At 46.2% G+C, this 20,410-nt stretch overlaps 3 protein-coding genes across 3 annotated transcripts in view; 2 read left to right on the forward strand and 1 right to left on the reverse strand.

Annotated features, from left to right (window-relative positions):
• The window catches only part of RABGAP1 (RAB GTPase activating protein 1), a 62,126-nt gene extending 53,100 nt beyond the window's left edge, over positions 1–9,026 (reverse strand). Inside the window, exons 1-2 of the mRNA XM_064728120.1 lie at positions 8,933–9,026; positions 2,493–2,694 (exon numbers count right to left, since the gene is read on the reverse strand). Coding sequence (XP_064584190.1) covers positions 2,493–2,642 — 150 coding nt within the window. The 5' untranslated portion in view covers positions 2,643–2,694; positions 8,933–9,026. The remainder of the gene's footprint in view (positions 1–2,492; positions 2,695–8,932) is intronic.
• A 23-nt stretch (positions 9,027–9,049) lies between these two features.
• Positions 9,050–16,696, forward strand: ZBTB26 (zinc finger and BTB domain containing 26). Its single transcript, XM_064728121.1, has 3 exons — positions 9,050–9,093; positions 9,311–9,373; positions 11,224–16,696. The coding sequence occupies exon 3, from the start codon at positions 11,234–11,236 to the stop codon at positions 12,548–12,550; it is 1,317 nt and encodes a 438-aa protein (XP_064584191.1). The 5' UTR covers positions 9,050–9,093; positions 9,311–9,373; positions 11,224–11,233; the 3' UTR covers positions 12,551–16,696.
• A 104-nt stretch (positions 16,697–16,800) lies between these two features.
• Positions 16,801–20,112, forward strand: ZBTB6 (zinc finger and BTB domain containing 6). Its single transcript, XM_064727980.1, has one exon. It carries the CDS (start codon positions 16,956–16,958, stop codon positions 18,249–18,251), a length of 1,296 nt encoding a protein of 431 aa, XP_064584050.1. The 5' UTR covers positions 16,801–16,955; the 3' UTR covers positions 18,252–20,112.
• The last annotated feature ends 298 nt before the right edge of the window (positions 20,113–20,410 follow it).

Genomic DNA, 20,410 nt, shown 5'->3' on the forward strand with positions numbered 1-20,410 from the left:
CATTTAAAAAGCAATTTTAACTAATTTCTCCAAGAAAGCTTTTCATCTTAGCCCAGACTACCCTCAAAAGGAATTTTAAAAGGCACAGTAACCACACTTCTGGACTAGAAGCGCCCTGCTGTTCTCACAGCCCCAAAAATTAAGTGCAACAAACCAGCTGCCTGCACACCGAGGCCCAAAACACAAACCAAGGTTAACTTCCCGAAAACGAAAGGTTCTCATGCAGCCATTTGGTTCCCCACATCAGGGGAACAGGGCACACAAAGGTGTAAATGTGCCTGAAACCCAACCCCAACTACAGCCCCAAAAGCAGAGCCAGCCTGGCAGAACCAAGGGCGGGAGGGAACAGTGACAGCTGCACCTGAGCAGGGCTGGAGGCTGAGCAAAGAAACCGCGACCCTGACCATGGCTTTGTCCATCTCTCACTGAACTCAAAACTCATTTTACTTCATCTTTAACTAAGGTTAAGTAGGAGGGACTTCTACTTAAGTAGAAGTAGAAATTTGCTACTTGGAGGTAGGAAACGTCCCTTAGCACACCAGGGGATTTATCAGAACTGTGATTTATCCCCCTCTCCTGAGGCATGTGCTGCCACCTCTGCTGGGAGAGGTCTCGCTGTGCTCCACACTGTGCTCCAGCAGCAAAGCTTTCCTAAACCCAGCCCAGCCCCACTGCCACGGCAGAGCAGACACAGGAGCAACACCAGAAAGCAGAGACAGCAGGCAAACTGTATTTCTTGTTTAAGATAGAAAATTGCCATTAATCACTCAGATTGCAGCCAATAACCAACAGCACACGCTCTCCACGCTGGAATACTGAAAAGTTCAAGGTGAATCACTTTGTTCAAGGCTTGTGCTCAGTCCAGGCTCCAAATTCATAAAGAAGCTTAAGACCTGCAAAGCTCTGTGGCATTCAGTGCCAAACTAGAGAACAGCATAATTTAATTTTACAACTGATGATCAGGAGGCAGCAGAGCTCATGTTCTTCCTTCCTCATCAAGAGAAACAGCCCACCTGCAGCCAGCATTTCATAAACCATTTTGGAGGCAAACAGGGATACAAATAGCTCCCATGTGGAGCAAGAACTGTTGCAGACTATGACATTTCATGCCTCCAAATTTTCGTTGGGGATAACGGGATGGAACAGAGAAGCTGGTTGACAGAAGTCTCCTGGGCTCTCAAACGATGCTTCAGGAGCTGATTACAGACACTGCCACAGAAGCATTCTCAAGGTAAGTACCACTGTGAGACTACTCTGAATTCCTAAGTATTGATGCTGATCCTGATCTTGATGCTGCTGGTATTTGCAGCATTAAGAAAGACAAGCATGAGGCCACAGCCTTTCAGCAGGTTTCACAGATCACCAGGCTCCATGCTCAAGGAATGTTCATGTTTTTTAGACTATTCTATGATGCGAAGTGACACCTTCTACAACCACCATAAAACGTACATGAACTTCTTTGCCAGATTAAGCAAAAGATCAGTTTTGAGACTCTTAACTGACAGAATTTATTTGAAGTCTTAAGCAAAAGAAAAGGGCCACTATAACAGAATGTCTTGCCCCGGACTCAAAGGAACACAAGAAAAACAAAGCAGTTGGGAGGTAAAAGCAAGAAGAGCAAAAGCATCAAGAAATGTTTCATAAAGTCTCTGTTACAACTACTGCAAGAGAAAAGAGGAGCACCCAGTCCAACAGGCAGAACACAGGATTTCTTATCATCTTTAAAGACAGAGATGCAGCTGCAGACAGACATCAGTTTCTTCCAATGGTGGAATATCTCTTTCCATCTCCCAAAAGAACACATTAACTTGACTCACTCTAGGGAAGATCCAGTTTTCAACACATTAAAGTGATGGAATTTGGAGTGATTACCTTACTTGTGCCACTTTTCTTAAAAACTGCTGAAATACAAATTGGAATGAATGTTGCTCTAAGTAGCAAAAAAAAAAAGTAGAGGGTGTCAAGGGTCTCTTTTCAGAACAGCACTTTTACAAGTGAGAAGATGCCAGTGCCCTTCCAGCTCTCACAAGCCTTTCACAGAGAGCTCGTGTTCTCTGATTCATGCCAAGTTGTTAGTTATAACTACTCTTCTACGTTTCTTAAAGAGAACATTTCACATTGGGGAAAACTTCAGTGTATCTTTGAATTAACAGATACAGTCAAATCCATGTATGCTAATACTGCTTTCCACCTGAAAGCTGTGAAAAAATCACAGTTCCACGTTCTTGACAATCAGCCTGTTTCATCCCAAGCACTTCAGGAAGAATTCTGCAAAGTGGGAAAAAACCCACAGCTAGTGATGGAGAGAGCTCTTACTCAAAACCTAATTACCACTTCTGACATCAGCAGTGAAGAAATTACTGACAAAACTGGTTCTTGAAAACGTTCTCCCTTCTGTCAAGTTTTCCACAACAAAGAAGTCCCTCTTTAAGCTCTCTATGGTTAGTTTGATTTAGAAGAACAGGGAACAAACTCAGGTTATTGGTTCTTACCTTCAGTCCTGTTTTTTCATCATCACTACCATTATTTGTAGATGGTGTTTCATCCCCTTGCCTGGAAACCAAGACAAAATCTTCACTGTTAAGAGTGGATACCGAGTCTGAAGAGACACTGATTTTTCCAACAGAAGCCTTGTCATCCATGACTTAAAAAGGAAGTTCGATTCATGAATGAGATTAAATATGTTATAAACTCCTGAAAAACAAAAATCATAAAAATACTTATATAAAACTTCATGCTAAATGCTCAAATGTTTCTTTTCAGAAACCTGCTGACTAATTATAAAAACTAACTCATCTGACAGCACAACCAAGCTCCAACTCCTCTCTCAGTGCACAAAGTCCTGCCCTCATCTTGCTAAGCAGCACATGCTATCCCAGCACTGCTTTCCACAGCTCACAAAAGGGAAGTTAATAAAACTCTCTGCAGTATTTCATGGTAATGTCAGTCACCACTTTATACACATCACACAAAATAGGGCCCTCCATACATACCCTCCACCTGCTGACAATCAAGGCCAGCACAATAAAGTTCATTTACTTCCTTCAATTAATACCTGCCTTCACCTATGTTCACACAAAAATTACTTTTATTTATCAGAGCTCACTGTATGCTGCAGTCACGTTCCTTTCCCCCAAGCAAGAGTTTGACCTAACTCCTGATATTTTGCTCTGAAACCTTGGGTCATGGAGCAGTTTATGAATCTACACTGAATTTTCTGTACTATAAGGAGCAATAAAAGCAAAGACTTCCAAGAAGCAGGAAGAACAGCGTAGGCTGGCTCAGTACTGAGAAGCAGAGCCAACAGAGGATTTTAAAAAGCTGGAACTGGCACTGAGAGGCATTTGAAGAAAGGAACAAAAGGTGAAGTTCAGCTGCACACCTTGAACTCTACAGCACAGATTCCCAGAATCCATGGCTCAAAACAGACTGCTGTGATAAAAATGGGTGAATAAATTTCTCAGAAACCCAAATATACCCTTATCTCAAAGGCTTGGGTCTTTACAAACTCCCAAACATAATCAAACTCAAATGCTTTTTCAGCCTCCAGTTCTGCCTTCCAACCTGGAAGCACCATCCCAACCTGGCTTCCAACAGCACAGCCAAACAACAGAGAGCTGGCACAGCCCACAGCATTCCTGCCTGAACCAGAACAATGCACCAGAAATAGCAAAGCCTGCTTTTATTCCTATCAATGCCCTCCCCACAACCACCAATACAACATGAAGTCTGCCGGGAGGACAACTTCTAACCAATTACCAATCCCATCACTTAGTGATCCTGCAACATGTTTCAGAGAACTGAAGCAGAGTGTAAGAGGAAGAATGGATGTGGTTTGTTCATGAATGACAACGCACCTGTGATTATTTGATTTATTTTCAAAATCATGTGTGGTACTTAGATATCCTTTTCAAAACCATTTTAGGATCCACTGACTTCCAGTGGGAATTACTGGCTGGTAAATGTAGGCATTTTGAGAAGTTCTACACACTGGTATTACTCACAAGTATCTCAAAGGTAGGGCAGAATTGTTAAAGATGCCTTTGTTTTAACAATTCATATTAAAACATTTCTATAGAAGTTCCATATTGCACCATCTATATAGACACAGATCTCTGAAAATACCTAAATCAAAGATCTTGAAACACAGACTAAAAATAAGCATCAAACACTATATACCCCTTTGGCTTTACTGTTTTCATTCAAACAGAGCAAACTCATCTTCCACACTGACAGCAGGAGTAGAGGAGCAGGCTTTGATCACAACCAGCTGTAAAGATCATCCAGGCAAGGATCACTTTAGCACTTTATTTTGGTATAGTCTGTCTGTCTTGAAGTGCTAATTTCTCCTATTCCCCAAGTGTTTCAATGTGACACCTCTACCCAACATCACCTTCAATTCAATAAAAAGCGTCCTGTGCTTTGCCAGCTCCTGTCTGGCGTAGGGAGGTGTAAACAAACCCCACGTGGATCCTGGGCCCCAGCCAGCCCAGCCAACCCCACAGCGGTGTCACAACACAATTGCAACACCAGCACTCCCAACCAGCCCAACTCTGCCAACCTAACAGTGAAGTCTCATGAAATTACACAAGATAGGAGAGCACAGGAAAGGGGACAGTGGAGCAGGCAACCGAGAGAAGCTTTTGATGTAGCAGCAAGCAAAGCTCAAATACCCAGCTGTGCTGGAATCAGCCACAGGGGTTCATTGCATTAATGCTCAAACACTCAAGGTGCAAAAGTAGTCTTCAAATATTAAAATATTGCCTGAAGTTAACCAAAATTTCTATATCCTCACCCTTTGCTTTGCATGGATTTAATTTCCTCCGTTCCTGGCTATCACTTTGTTCCATAGAGGCTCCCACATGGATCATTTTCCCTGAATCAGAAAGCTCACAACGGCAGAATCCCCGCCAGAGAGCCTCCAAGCCCATTAAAATAAGGGCCAGCCTAGAAGGGCACACATCAAAGACCAGCAGAGCAATTCCGTGTGGCTCAGGAATCAAACCCCAAGAACACACAGCAGCAGTGACAGCGCTCTTCAGCAATACCTGCACTGGGTCTGAGAGCCAAAGCTTTCTGCTCTCACAGCTCAGCCCCAAAGAGCTCAGCCAAGCACAGAGCCCAAGGTTTGATGTCCCTCGGAAAGCCAGTGTCTCATCCCTATCATGGAAACAGACTTTGGTCTGTTTAAGCATAAATAAAATAGGAGCTTTTGAATTCAGCACAGTTTAGCTCCTGACACAAAACTACACCACAATTCAGCAGGGTTTGCCTGAAGGTGTCTTTAAGCTCCACAGGAGACAGAGTGTCTGGGTAAAACATGAACAGAGAGGCAAACTTCTACCAACCTCTTTCCTTGCTCATCTGTGTAATTAAATGGGTGTTCTGGCCTCTCCTCACACAACAAACTATTGGAGAAGTTGCAAAATGAGAAAGTCAGCATGGCTGGCTCTTGGGTCACTGCTTTCAATTTTACTTAAAATTCTGGTTCTCTGTGAAATTCCCCTTCACTGCTGTTACACCTCACACTCTACTCAAGATAATGTGCAGAGGAAGAGCAGAGACCCCATTCACCATGATTAAAATCTTGAACAACAGGAAAGCAAGCCTATCAAAAGTTCAGATTAGTTACACACACTTATAAAACATTTATCTTTTACTTTCCCTCCCTTTCCCAAATATTTGACACCTGACTTTGATTTGTGATCAAAGTTTTCCTTCAAAGTTCTGCCAGAATGAATTTAAAAGAGCTTAAAGCAAACAGCATACAGCAAAAAGGAAAACCAGAAAACCTTCAATTTTCCATCACTGGAAGAGGCTGGGGCTTGAATGCCACCCTGGGACACGTGCAACAAGTGAAGCACAGCACTTGTAACTATAGCTGGGCTCACTGCAGTTCCAAGGAATACCCACAATAATTTCTGGTGCTTACAACAGCCATGGCCACACAAAAAGACAGAGGGTGAGGGGAAAAATCAATATTTCAGGGATGAACTTCTTCAACCTGAGAGTCAACAGCAGATGTAGCATCCTTAGCACGGAATTTACAAGGAAATGCAACACAAAAATAAGTTCTGGGTTTCCAGGGCAGAAAAGAGAATAAGCATGAGAACAGGTATGCAAACCAGAGAGGAAAAGGTTTTTTTCCCCATTCATATCTTTCTCAGCTTTTTACCTCAGCTGCAGTTCCTAAAGTGATTCCACAAAGTTCCAATATATCTGATGTAGAATGCACTAGATAAAAAACACTACAGCAATATTAACTAAATTACTGAAGAGCAGTAATTCATTTGCCATAAAAAGCAAAGTCAGAAAGCTTGGCATGCAAAACAAACTTATATCCTCTATCCTCCAAAACATGAAACCACCAAGTACAGTGTTAAAAATCATGGAAAATGAGAAGGTGACATGCAGAAAAGACACTGAGGTGGCTGAAATACCTAAATATAATGTATTTTCTGTTTCTATTCCTCTGGCTCTATGCTCAGTTTAACAAATCCAGCATGGTTCAGTTTAAAGATACAAAGTTCTGCTTTGCAAGTGTTCATCATTAGCATCTTAGTGTGGGTGAACAGTGGAATTTGTGGCAGAGTTCAGAGGCTTTTCCAGAGCACTTTGCAGAGCTGTGCTATGGCAGAGAACCCAGCATGCTGTAAGACTGAGCTCCTACAGCCCTGCACAGCCTTGGGTTTTTCTACCTGTACAATTCACCTGGTGCACACCTGCTGTTTTAAAATACATTGCAAGTCCTGAAAAAAGCCTGGAAACACTCCAGGTCAATGCCTGTGTTTTATCACAGCTCTGGGGAAAAAAAACCCAAGCGGTATAGAAGCAATCAGTAGCAATATTTTTTCTTCTCACATATCACATGATTAGTCTGCTTAATCATGTCAGACCTTTACCCACCTTCCCTGTGCAACACATACCCTCAAATGCAACAAGAAGTCCTTGGCACTCAAAATGAAGCAGGAAAGCCAGAGGAATACTGCATGTGAAAATACAGATTTAGGATGACTAAAGAGTAATCAATAAAAAATAACAACTACAAGTCTAACTTTTCCTTTCATTTTACAACACACTGACAGGCACAGATATTCCCACTAATTTCAAGAGCCAGAAAGAAAAAAAAGATATTGTTATTGGAGATAATGGTGTCTCTAATTCCACTGCTCTCCTCACAGATCTCAGGAAGAAGAGTGAATCACTAGACACTGTACGCAAAACCAGGCATCAGATAAAACACAAGAGTTAAGCTAATGCAATCTCTGTTAACAATCTTTAACAGGTTGATAGCTATTGCCAACATGATTTTGCTTTCAATCCGAATTTGAACTATCTGCCAGAGAACAAAACCCTAATTTTAGGCTCTTGTAATCAGTAAATTCCCCATCCCAGAAACAAGCAGCCCGTCCTGGGAAACTGCAGTTTATAAAAGAAATGCTGACACGGCCCAGCACAGGAATGCTGCTGGAATGAATTAACCGTGAGCAGTTGGTTCATCCACGCGCGCCGCGGACGCTCCCCAGCACCAGCCCCATCCCAGAGCGCGCAGCCAGGACCCAGCACGGGCTGCAGGCTGGGAGGAAGCCAGGGCAGCCAGCAGCTCAACAAACTCTGGGGAGATGCTCCATGTCCTGCTGGAGCTGCTCTCATTAGGATTCAAACGCTAGCGGGGAGCTACGCTCACCAGACAACCAGAGCGCGTTAAAAATACGCTGTGGAAGAAGCAAGAAAAAAGGAGTTACATTTGGTGTGTGCTACTAACACTGCCTGCACTTAGGGCTGGAAATTGGAAGGAAACCCCTATGCCAAGCTCCACTAGTTAATTTGTTTACTGTGTACACAAAAATAAGTTTGCTCAGGTCCTTGACCTTTTAAGTAGAGGCCTTTAAAAAGAATACAGCATTTCTGCAAGTCAAACAGCAGTGGGCAGCTCCTGTAATAACATGTTTTCTAAGTAGCCAAAAGTCTCAGAAATCCTATCGAGTTGGGCTTTAACAGAACCTGTAAGTAAAACAAAATCTGAAACACAGATCAAGCCATACCTCTACGCCCTACCTGCTCTCCAGCCTGTATTCAAGAAATAAACACAACCTTTTTCCTCTGCCAACCTCTCACACGATTTTTTCCTTCTCTCCAAACCTCTTCTGAATACTTTATCTACTTCTCCTTCTCTCCCCCAAAACGATCAGGCAAATCTACACAGAGATAAACCACCAACTTTACTTCCAGCAATTCCATTTCCACTTAATTTTTGCAGATAAGTGTTTTTAAACCAGCTTCGCACAATCTGTTTGTACTTAATTTTCACTCCTAACAGACAAAACCAGTCCTTAAAAATTATCTACTGGGGACATTTGAACTGAAAGAAGCATTTCCTTGACAAGAAGAAGGATAAAACCCGCAAAAACCACAGAAGTTATGGTACATGAACCAAATAAAGATTCCTGCACGCAACGAAATGCCACAGTTTGGGATCCACCTGGAAGCGACAGGCAACAACCGACACCCCGCGACACGGAGAGGGAAAGCGGTGCCCGGCCGGTCCCTCGGTGTCAGCCCCGCGCCGCCCGGGGTGGATGCGGGGGAAGCCCGGGACGCGCTCCGGGGCGGGGGGTCCCTGTCCCCAACACCCGCGCCTGGGGAGGACGGGCCGGGCCGAGTCCTGGGGCAGGCGGGGGCGCCGGGCCCGGCCCTGCGGGACCCGGGGCGGTGTCACGGCCCCGTTGCCGCCGAGGCCGCGGCCCTTGAGGCAGAGGGGACGGGGAGGCACCGCGCCGGGCGGGGGACGCGGCCCCGGGGGCGAGGGAGGGACCCGGCGGCAGCGGAGCGCAGGACGGCCCTCGGCTCCCGCACACCGGGAGGGAGCGGCGGCGGGGCAGCGCGGCGGGAACGCGGCGGGGACCGGGCGGACAGCGCGAACCGCACCTACCCCGGCCGCCGCCGCCGCCGCCGCTCCCGGTGCCGGGCCTGGGCCGCCGCCGCCCCACGTGACCGGGCGGAGGGGCGGCCCCGCCGGTCCTTCCGGGCGCGGCTCTTCCGGCGGGCGGACAATGCGGTTCCGAGTCGCGGTGCTGGGCTGCGGTGGCGCCTGTAGGTCCCGGCGGGCCGGCGGGGCGCGGGCGGCGGCCCCGGAGCGCGGCGCGGAGCGGCCCGCGGCTCCCGCTGCCCCCGCAGGCCGCGCTCGGAGGGCGGCCCGGCCCGGCCGGGGGCGCGGCGGGGCGCGGGGCCGCCCGGGGGGCGCGGCGGGCGGCCGGGCCCGGCCCGGCGCTGGGGCGGCGGCTCACGGCGGGTCTCCTCCCCTCTCTAGGTCCGTAGCCGGAGGCAGGAGCGGCCGCGGGTGCCAGCGCGGGGACGCGGCCCGACGCTACAGGTACCTGCCCCTTCCCTCCGTTCCTCCCGCGGGGCCGGGCCTGGCGCGGACAGCGGCTTCTCCCGCTCTCGCAAAGGGCACCGCGTTCACATTGTTAGGGGATGCTGCGCGGGCTCCTGGCTGAGCTGGGCTGCAATATTCTTTTCCCTGGCCCCGGGATGCGGGGGCCGGGCCGATGCGCGGTCGGTAAAGGCCGAGGAAGCACGTGCTTCCTACGGGGAGCCCTGCGCGTCCGACGGGAGCTTGCCTTGGTCTGCCACCCCCCGAGATAACGGGCTTGGGATTCATACAGTGCTCTTTTCTCTTGGAGATCAGTAGTAGTTGAAACTCAACGTGTGCTAAGGCAAGTCACAACTTTTCGATGTACAGTTTCTCACGATGTGGCTCTTGCAATCTGCCAAAGATGGGCTGAATGGCTGGAATAGCTGTGGTTAACAGCACAGTGTAACTTTAGCGTGGGTGCTTTAACTGCATTCGTATTGTATGAATTTCCAAGGTGGAAAAAACAGACCCACAATTGGACTTCCCTCATCACTGTCCAGAGAAGACACAAAAAGAACCAGTTTGATAATGTGTAAAATTCACTGAAGGTCTCTCAGGATGATCTGTTCCTGTCGTTTATATTTGCCAAAGGCTGTTGCCTCTTAAAATTAAGCTTTCAGCCCTAGATATGGGGTCGGTCAGGCAGTGCTGAAGGTGACTGAGAGACTGGGTTCTGCAGGTTCAGCAGAACTGGTTGTAGTGCAGAACGATGCGCCCCCCACTTCCAAACTTTCCCTGGTTCCTGGTTTTTGAAGTCTTCTGAAATCCTAATTTTTGCATGCCATACACTGGAAGATATGCTTGATGGGGGTGATCAATGAGGAGGTCGTGTCTCCAAATGCTGTATGAGCTGCAAACTGAAAAAGCCCTGATTATTGGCAGATGCTTCCAAAAATATTCTTTGAATAGTTCTCTCGTGTGGGCACAATGCCATTCTTGTGTGTACACTCAGCTGACACTTCATGCCCCAAGAGAGCAGTATCTGCTTTTATCTATAAACTTCAAAGCTTCCTTTCGAGCTTTATGTGGTGTTTGTAATAGTTGGGAGGTGTAAGTTTTGCTTTGTTTTGTAATTTTATCTGACCAAATCTTGCATCATTTAGTCTCCTGTTATTTCTTCACTTCCTGCAATCCTAGTGCTTTGGCAGGATTGTGTGAGCAGTATTGCATCCAGAATCAGTGTAGTCTTATAAATTGTTAAGCAACTGTTGCAAGACAAAAGAACGGTATTTGGTTTATGGAAGATCTGCTGTTCTTCATTCCAAGTCCTATCAAAACAAGAACAAACTTCCTAGAGAAGTGATCTTCCAAAGAACAGGACTAGACACAAGGCTTCCTTTATTCCCCAGGTATTCCAGACAGGGAGCCTAGCGGAGGCCATTGTGAAGATTTTTTACTGTAATCTTAGGAAAAGCCAAAACAACACAAAAAAAACCAACTCCTGCAGGAGAACTCAAAAGACAATCTAATGTGTTCAACCCAGTGCTGCAAAACCCAAAGCTTGCTGAAAATAGAGTTTCCCTTTACATCCTAACTCTTTAGGATATTGCTTCAGGAGAATTTTGGTCATAGCACCTCCACTTAATATTCAGGCTTCATTACATTAAAAAAAGGTAAAAGTTGTTGTAATATGAGATGTAAACTTGAATTTTTTCTTACTTGTAGTGGACTTCAGTGTGTACCTAGGATAAAATACATAATGGCTGATAAACCCCCACTTTATATTATTACTTTAAATCTTTCTAACCTACCTTTTAGAAAACAAAAAGTACTCATTGTTTGGTTTTTTCTCTGCTGCTTTTCCTTAGGTGTGCCAAAATGTCAGAAAGATCAGATATTCTTCATTTCAAGTTTGACAACTATGGAGATTCAATGTTACAGAAAATGAACAAACTGAGGGAAGAAAACAAGTTTTGTGATGTCGTGGTCCATATAGATGATGTTGAAGTTCACGGGCATAAAATTGTCTTTGCTGCTGGCTCTCCTTTTTTAAGAGATCAGTTCTTACTGAACGACTCCAGAGATGTAAAAATCTCCATCCTGCAGAGTTCAGAAGTGGGGAGGCAGCTGCTTCTCTCTTGCTACAGTGGCACTCTGGAGTTCCCTGAGATGGAGCTGGTGAACTACCTGACTGCTGCGAGCTTCCTGCAGATGAGCCACATCGTGGAGCGCTGCACCCAGGCCCTGTGGAAGTTCATCAAACCCAAGCAGCCGCTGGAGAGCAAAGAGTGCGAACAGCAAAGCGACTCTTCGGAGCTGAAGGAGCAGCAGGGAGACGATGACTCTCTGCAGCAGGACTCGCCTTGTATTCAGCCTTCAGAAGACAGCATGGACATGGAGGATAGCGATATCCAGATCATCAAGGTGGAGTCCATTGGGGAGGTATCAGAAGTTAGGAATAAGAAGGATCAGAATCAGTTTATTTCTTCTGAACAAACTGCGCTGCATTCCTCAGAGCCTCAACACTTTCTTATCAACTCCACTGTTGAGAACAGAGCAAGTGAAATAGAGCAAAACCACCTCCACAACTATGCCCTTTCGTACGCCGGCAGCGATAACATCATCCTGGCCTCTAAAGATATGTTTGGGCCTAACAACCGAGGGATAGACAAAGGCCTCCAGTGGCACCATCAGTGTCCAAAGTGCACAAGAGTATTTCGGCATCTGGAAAACTATGCTAACCACTTAAAGATGCATAAACTATTCATGTGTCTGCTCTGTGGCAAGACGTTCACTCAGAAGGGCAATCTCCACCGGCACATGAGAGTGCACGCAGGCATCAAACCATTCCAGTGTAAGATCTGTGGGAAAACGTTCTCTCAGAAGTGTTCCTTACAGGACCACCTCAACCTGCACAGTGGGGACAAGCCCCACAAGTGTAACTACTGTGACATGGTCTTTGCGCATAAGCCCGTTCTGAGGAAACACCTCAAACAGCTGCACGGTAAAAACAGCTTTGACAATGCCAATGAAAGAAACGTGCAAGACATAACGGTGGACTTCGATTCGTTCACGTGTAGCGCTGCTACAGACAGTAAGGTCTGCCAGCAGGCTGATGCCAGCCAGGTACTGGATGCAGGGAAGCTGCCTCAGGCCGTGCTCGGTTTAAGAAATGATAGTACCTGCGTCAATTAAGCAATTAAAACTCGCCCTGTGTAGGGATCGTGACTGAGAGGAGCCAACCGTTGGTTTGGCTTCTTCCCTAAACTAGTGGTGTGCCCTGAAAGGCTACAGATGGTTGGATTGCAAAACCTGGCAGGTCTTCAGCCATCGCTCTTAGTCTTACTTGATATTTTCTGTGAATAGCAATCCTCCTTCAGGTTTCTGTCTATGTCTCTACTGTGGATTAAGGGGTTAATAGTTTCATTTCTCTCTGATTAGGAGACTCAAGACTAACACCTTTTGAAAGACTGTTGCTGTGGGCTGCAAGTAAACCATCTGCTGTGCAGTTAGAGGCCTCTCTGTGGCTGGGCAGATGGAGGAAAGCAAAGAGGACAAGTGTGTGAGATAACCCAATATTTTTTTTAAAAGGCACTGGATAACTGAAAACACTCCATATACTCAAATTTAAACTTACCTCTTAAAATTACCTTTCTCTGATCTTACCCCTAGACTCCTGCAGTTGAAATGAAGTATTTTTGTGTCACTTTTTTGCCCTTTCTAAACCTATTTCAAGAAACTTCTGCTGCCAATCAATGCTCTCTTAAAAACTCTCAGGGTTTTTAACCTCAACATGCATTATGAAAAGATGAAACCCTAAATGATTTGGCAGGGTTAGCTGATCATTGCATAGAGCTGTTCAAACTGAGGATGAATTGCAGCTCTGGAATGTGAGAGGCTGGTGCCTGGAGTGCAAATGTGACCTGTTCTTATGCTGGCATACCTGGGATTTTTAAAGGGCACTCGCCAGTGCATGTACTGAGACAAGCTAAACACTTCAAAGCTAAAAGTTATCCTCCATCTTCTGTAAGTTTTGCATCACAAACCACAACAGCTGTTGGGTTTAGAGCAAAGCTGGAGTGGAGGAATACTGCTTTTTGACACTGTGAAAATAATCTTTTTAAAGCTGCAATGTGTAACAACTCCACGATTTTTTTTTTTTGCTTTTTTCCTTCCTTAGTTCTTGGTATGTCTTTCCTTGATGTCTAATAAGGGCCACGTGTCACTTGACTTTAAACAAAAATACCTGCTATAAGAACTTAACATAAATTTTTTTTGATTTCTTGAACTTTTTTGAAGTGACCATTAGTGTTTTACAGATCCTAGGATGAGGTATAGGTAGCACAATTTCTATAGGTTAATATATCAGCTATTGACTGTACTCAGCAATACCTCTTGTATACCGCCTTAAACATCAAATGTAGCGGGAATGGCATGTTAATTGGGATTCTGGGATTACACCATGCTGCTTCTCAGAAGTGCTGTGGAATTATCAGCATCCCAGGCAGGCTGAAAGAAGCTTAATTTATCTGAGGCACACCATTCCCAGTAGAACAGCACTGTTAGTACTGAAGTGTAGCATAGACTAATAATCAAATGGCTGATCCTCGGCAGAGAACTGCTGTTTGTGTTTGGAATAAGGATTTCTTCCAGTGCAGCTCTTTTCCACAAGGTTTGCCGTGAGGCTGAGATTATGCTTCCTACCTAAACGTAGTACTGTTGGTGTGTTTGAATGAGGGGTGGGGGTGAAAGGCTGCTATTGTATGGTTAAAAATGTAAACAGGTATGACCAAAGGTGTGTAGAGCAAAAAGTGTTGTGTATGTCATTATCAAAAGTTGGTCTTGCTCTTCAGTTCTGTGTGTGTAGAAGTCAGGATTTCCTTACACAGGTATTACACTGATGGACGTTAAAACATGTTAATGTTGCAGAACGTTTTCAGAAATCCACATACTTTGAAGTAGAAAAAGAAGGTGATTCTGTGAATCAGTTTTTGCAATTGAGTTCTTGAACTACTGCACTTGACTGTTACACGAACTCTTACATGGACAGCTATGAAGTAAGCAAAGGAAATTACATCAGGGCATTCATCTTTCAAGTTGTAGCAAATATATTTAGGCCTAAAGTCTAACTATTTGAGACTTTTTAAATTATTGTTCAGGTTGCTGGGGTAGAAGATAGGTTTGCATGGGAAGAACTGTTTTCCTCTTGAAGCCACCCACTTTCAGAGTTTTGAACTAAATTTGACCGTGACAGTTGCATCTGACGCTTGCATTCTGTCTTCAGGCAAAATCTTCTGTATTGTCCAAACATTTTGATAATCTATTATTCACTACATGGAAATAAGTTATAGTGCTATGTCAAAATGAGGATAGACATGGAGAACAAGAGCTTGCAGAGCCAGGTCAACGTGTGCTGTAAGGTACTAGTGAACAATCCAAGGCAATATGAATATGGACACAAAAAAGAAAATGGTTTTCTGCCACAGAAAGGAATACAGCTGCACAAATGCTGGAAAACGTGGCAGCAAAATGGACAGTATTGAAAGTTTTGTCTATCTGGAAAGTTTTGGTTTTTGTGAAATTATGAAGCTGTAATGTTACTGTAAAGAGAATACAGCTTATTGAAGTAGCTGTGGGTGACTTGAAGCTGATACGAAGAGACAAGGAGTTTCCTAAGAAATGAAAGAGATCATTTGGTCAAGATGCACAGGTGTTCAGTCCACCCTGTGCTGTGGTGATTTGGACGGCTGAGAAGGCCAAGACTGCTGGGCTGCTCAATTAAAGGCTGCTGTGGTGTTTGGCAAGAGCACGGCATAAATAAATAGGAAAAAGCAGAAATGCAGAAGACTTTCTTCGTGGAAAATGGACACAATCTGTTGGATGAAAAGTGACTTTTACTGATGTCTGCTTTTGGCCTGGCAAAAGGGTGCAGACCAAAAGATTTGTGCAGGAGATGGCTGTGTGACTCCAGAAACACTGGAGCTCTGAGGGCACTACGCCGATGCAGAGGGCACCGGTGGTAGAGTTCATCTGGAATTTGCCCCATATGGAAAGGCAAGTGAAGAGTATAGAAGAGGTAACAGAAAAGCAAAATCTGGCTAATGCTGCTTCTCTGAATTACAGATTAAGATGGAGTGGGAATTATGATAAATGGAATATGCAGAGGCAGCTCAATTATAGAGTAAGATGAACTTAATTGTCCATGTATGTAAAATGTTGTCTTCATTGCAATGTCCCGAGTAGTGAAAGATTAGATCTGTTGGTTGTTGCTACTGATGCTGCGTATTCAGATGAGGACTATGGCAGTTATCATAATCTGTGTGTTACTGTGTAGAATACCATTTGCTGGTAAGTGGATAGTCTCACAACTTAATGTGCTGTACAACTTCCTGCATATCCTAAAAATAACTGAAGTCTATTACAAAAGTATTTTAATAACTCCTCAGTATATTAGGAATTTTTTTTTAAGTTGGCATTTTATTTATTTATATTATATAGAAGAAAGAATTTTTAGAATTTAGGTTTGCCAGAGGTTTGGGCTCACCACTTCTCTGAGTGATGGTAGCTTGTGTAGCATGTGTTCCTGCAGCACGTGCTGCAACTGCACAGCCTCCTGCATAGATCAGGGATGAGTCTTTCCTTAATTTATTTTTCTTTTAGAAGACATGTTTTGCAAGTTAGTAACTGATGAATTTGAAGTGTCAGTCTTTCTCTCCCCTAGCTTTTTGGCAAAACTTAGCTGCCGCTGAACTTTTGTTGAAATAACGTAGAAATTAATTGTGTGGGGCTGATTATGGTTTTGGAGTCACTGGGAAGAATAAAAGTGAGGAGGGAGAATCAAAATGTGATACAAACCGAAACTGTTCGGATAACTCTAAAGTCACGTTAAATGTTAATTTTTATAAACAAAGAGGGAGACATAGTGGTGCCTCCCGACTTGGTAAGGGGTGAGAAGGCAGGACGGACGCCTTTCCTTTGAGATTGTATAATCGATGGACTGAGCATTAGCTACCTCTTCACTGACTGGGCAAAAGTCTTACACTACGTGTGATAACCAAAGCAGGCGGGTCGGCGGCTGCCGGGCGTTGTCCCGTGGCCGTGAAGAAGCCAGCAGCTCGTCCCGGCGGCGTTCGGGCCGGCGCTTCGCCGTTCCCCCGGCGCGTCCCGGCTGACGGCGAGGAGGAGCCCCGGTAGCCGCTCCCCGGGATGCCTTACGGGGGCGGACACGTCGCTACCTCTACCGAACGGTGGGCGAGGCGCGCCCCGGTGCCGGTGCGGTTTCCCCCAGCGGCAGCCGCTGTAGCAGTGCCAAGTCTTCTAATAAACGTGCTGCTAACTCTGTCTGCCGCCGCCTCTCATTTCCACCGCGGTCACGGCGCACCGGGGGCGGGCGGGCGGAAGGGGCGGGCGGGGAAGCAGTTCCGGGGCGCTGCGGCACCGGCGGCGGAGCGGCACCGGCTGCGGGCAGCGGCGGGGAGCGGGGGCAGCGGGATCGCGGCCGGCGGCGGGCGGCCCGGGAGCCCCGGGACAGCGGGTCCTGCCCGAGGCGGGGGTGGGCTGAGCCCGGCCAGACGCTCCGGCCGTGCCCGCGGGCCCCGCCATGGCGGCGGACTCGGAGGTGCTGCACTTCCAGTTCGAGCAGCAGGGCGATGCCGTGCTGCAAAAGATGAACCTCCTGCGGCAGCAGAACCTCTTCTGCGACGTGTCCATCTACATCAACGACACCGAGTTCCAGGGGCACAAGGTGATCTTCGCCGCCTGCTCCACCTTCATGCGCGATCAGTTCCTGCTCAACCAGTCCAGGCAGGTGCGGATCACCATCCTGCAGAGCGCCGAGGTGGGCAGGAAGCTGCTGCTCTCCTGCTACACGGGCGCGCTGGAAGTCAAGAGGAAGGAGCTGCTCAAGTACCTGACGGCCGCGAGTTACCTGCAGATGGTTCACATCGTGGAGAAGTGCACCGAGGCTTTGTCCAAGTACCTGGAGATCGACGCTTCCATGGAGAGCGGTACCCAGGCTGCTGAGGGGTGCCACTCCTCGGATGCTGAACTAAGGAGCGGGGATGAGGTTTTAGATAAAGATTGTGAAATAATCGAGATCTCTGAAGACAGCCCAGAGAATGAAGAATACCCCGTGAAACAGGAGGATGAAGATGGGGATGGGGATGGCCCACACCCTGCAGCGCAGAGCTTGGTGTCAGAAAGGAAGGACACAAAATCCCCAGAAATATCAACAGTGGAAATCGGCTATAAGGATGATGAAATCTGTATCTTCAGAATGGATTCCATGGGTGTGGCAAATGTAGAGAATGATCATTTTCCTCAGCCTTGCACTTCCTCCAAAACAAATCTATATTTCCCAGAAACCCAACACTCCTTGATAAACTCTACAGTTGAAAGCAGGAATACAGAAATGCCAGGAAATCACTTTCAGGCTTTTGTTGGTGACAATCCAGAAGGAACTTCCAGTGGGGCAAATGGGTTCCAGAGCCTGGAGGATTCTGGCAGCTCATGGCGGCACCAGTGTCCAAAGTGTCCCAGGGGCTTCCTGCACCTCGAGAACTATCTCAGACATCTGAAAATGCACAAACTCTTCCTGTGCTTGCAATGTGGCAAAACATTCACGCAGAAAAAGAATCTCAACAGGCACATCCGGGGGCACATGGGGATCCGGCCCTTCCAGTGCATGGTGTGCTTGAAGACCTTCACGGCCAAGAGCACGCTGCAGGATCACCTCAACATCCACAGCGGGGACCGGCCCTACAAGTGCCACTGCTGCGACATGGACTTCAAACACAAGTCTGCTCTTAAAAAGCACTTGACTTCTGTTCATGGAAGGAGCAGCAGCGAAAAGCCAAACCTGAACACTATTACAAAAGTTAAAATAGACTATGATTGATAGCTGGGCAATTGTGGAGTCAGACTCCACAAAAAGCTCCTGGCTAGTGAAATCCTAGATGCAATTCCAGTTCCAGATCCCCTGCTAAGGGAGAGAAGCACAAACAGGTGGCTGGTGATCCAAGACAGGCCTTGGAGCAGGAAACCTGCCTGCTCCCTTAAGGCTGCTATTGCTGTCAGTGAAAAAAGGTGTTTCCTAGTTGAAGGTTAACTGCAAAATATGGGAGATTATTTCATGCTTCTCTTCCATTATACTGAGCATATCCTGGTACCCCAATGATGTTTTATATTCCTTGTTTCAAGGACAGGCACTGCTAACTTTCAGACTATTATTGATACTGCAATAAGCTGAAGCCTGAGCCCTGGTGTTGGTGACAACAGCTGAGGGAAGGGGGTGTTTGTATTTGTTCAGCAAGTCAGTTGTTCCCATCCAGTTCCTGGATCATTCATGGTGAAATCATCTCCTTCCCTGCCCAAACTTTGGTAGATCTTCCAGAAAGAAGGTGTGTTTTCATACTCAAGTCTGTGACGTTTAAGGACACACAACAAAGAAAAACTGATCAAGGAACTTTTCCATTTGTCTCTTGCAAACAGAGAATTTGTAAAAGAGAAAGAAACAAACAGTATTGCCTTGCAGTTTATTTGTAACTGGACAGTCCCATGAAAAGGACTTGCTTTTAGTTTTATCGAGTTCTGAATTTTTATAAACTTCTTTCTTCTAACAGTGGGGGTTTTTTCTGTCATACCAGTGTTTTGCACCTGTATTTGATAAGTTTAGTCCTGTTTGTTGCATCATAACATCTGCCTTCATTTTTTTACAGATCTTAGCTATATGCACTTGTGTGAAATTCAGCTGTGTGCTGTTGGGTAATCATAGTTTCAATGCTAATATTGTAAAACAGGCATTTCTGTCTGACTAGCAATGGCATAGCCATAGAGGTCTCATACCCTGATTCTGTGACACAGTAACACAGTCATGATGTGTGTTTGCAGAAGTGTGTTTGTGCTTTCTCAAAGGTCATTTTAGTTTCATCATGAGCATCAAGCACCCTGTGATGCAGTCTGTGTCTTTGGCTGGTACATGTTTCTTCCACTTAATGTAATATAAATAAAGAGTTATTTCAGTTGTTAATATGAGATAATGGTACTTACAACTAGCAAAAAGCAATAGTTCTTACTCCTTCCTGTCTGTACCACGCTTTCCTTCAAGTTTCAGAAGTGCTGTTCCAAGTTCTTGCTCAGAGTCCAGAAGTCTGGCCCAAATGCTTCAGAATCTGGCTGGCTCTAAAATCTAAGACAATAGTTTTTAATGTCAGTTCACTTTCCTTCCCTGTGTCTGTGAGTGCACCAGCCTGTTTGGGGTTTTATTGATCAGCTACGTGAGGGGTTGGGTGTGTACAATGTCTGCCCTGCACTTTCCTGTTACTACTTGTTACAGGCATGGTCAGGTGTATGCCTGGGTATTTCCCTCATGAGCACTTCCCTGTGTGCCAAAGGGGAAACAGACTGATCTTTTGAAGTGTATTTTCTGTGGGAGCAGGTTCCGAGTTGTTTTGGTCGTGCATGTAAACATGAGAGGGAGCTGTGTTGTGTGACAGGCCACCAGCATGTTCTCTTCAGTGGCTGCAGTGTCTCAGTAAGCTTTGTGGACAAACCCTGGTCTTGTGCACATGTTCACGTTAGAGGAGTTTCCTCTCCCCTGTCCCTACATGTAACCATGTCTCGTCATAACATAATAAATGAAATGCAAACAAGGCGTTGTGTCAGAAATACATCTCGATTTTTCTGATCACAGTTAATAATTCTGTGCATACCTTAATTTTGGCCTGCTGTGTTGAGTAAACAAGATGTAGTAAACAAAACACGGTGTTCCAGTGGCGGTCATTTAGTAACGCGTTTTTCTGTCCTTCAGAGGGGTCTGTCTGACCCACTTGTGCCATGAATTCTTCCCCCTCAGGAGTCTCAGCTCTGCCCCACCGTGACCTTGGCTAAGGCCGTGTTATCTCTGCGTGACCGGAGAAGCAACTGTGGCTCCCGGCTGTGGCTCCGGGGGCTGCCGTGCTGGGGCCGCTGTGCCGGGGCAGCGCTCCCACCCCTCAGCGGGCCCCGCCGGCCTGAGGCGGCTCGGGAACAACCGAGTGGGCCAGAGGGCGCCTCCAG

Source organism: Zonotrichia leucophrys, chromosome 17 (genome assembly GCF_028769735.1).
Source record: "Zonotrichia leucophrys gambelii isolate GWCS_2022_RI chromosome 17, RI_Zleu_2.0, whole genome shotgun sequence".
NCBI classification, from domain to species: Eukaryota; Metazoa; Chordata; class Aves; order Passeriformes; family Passerellidae; genus Zonotrichia; species Zonotrichia leucophrys.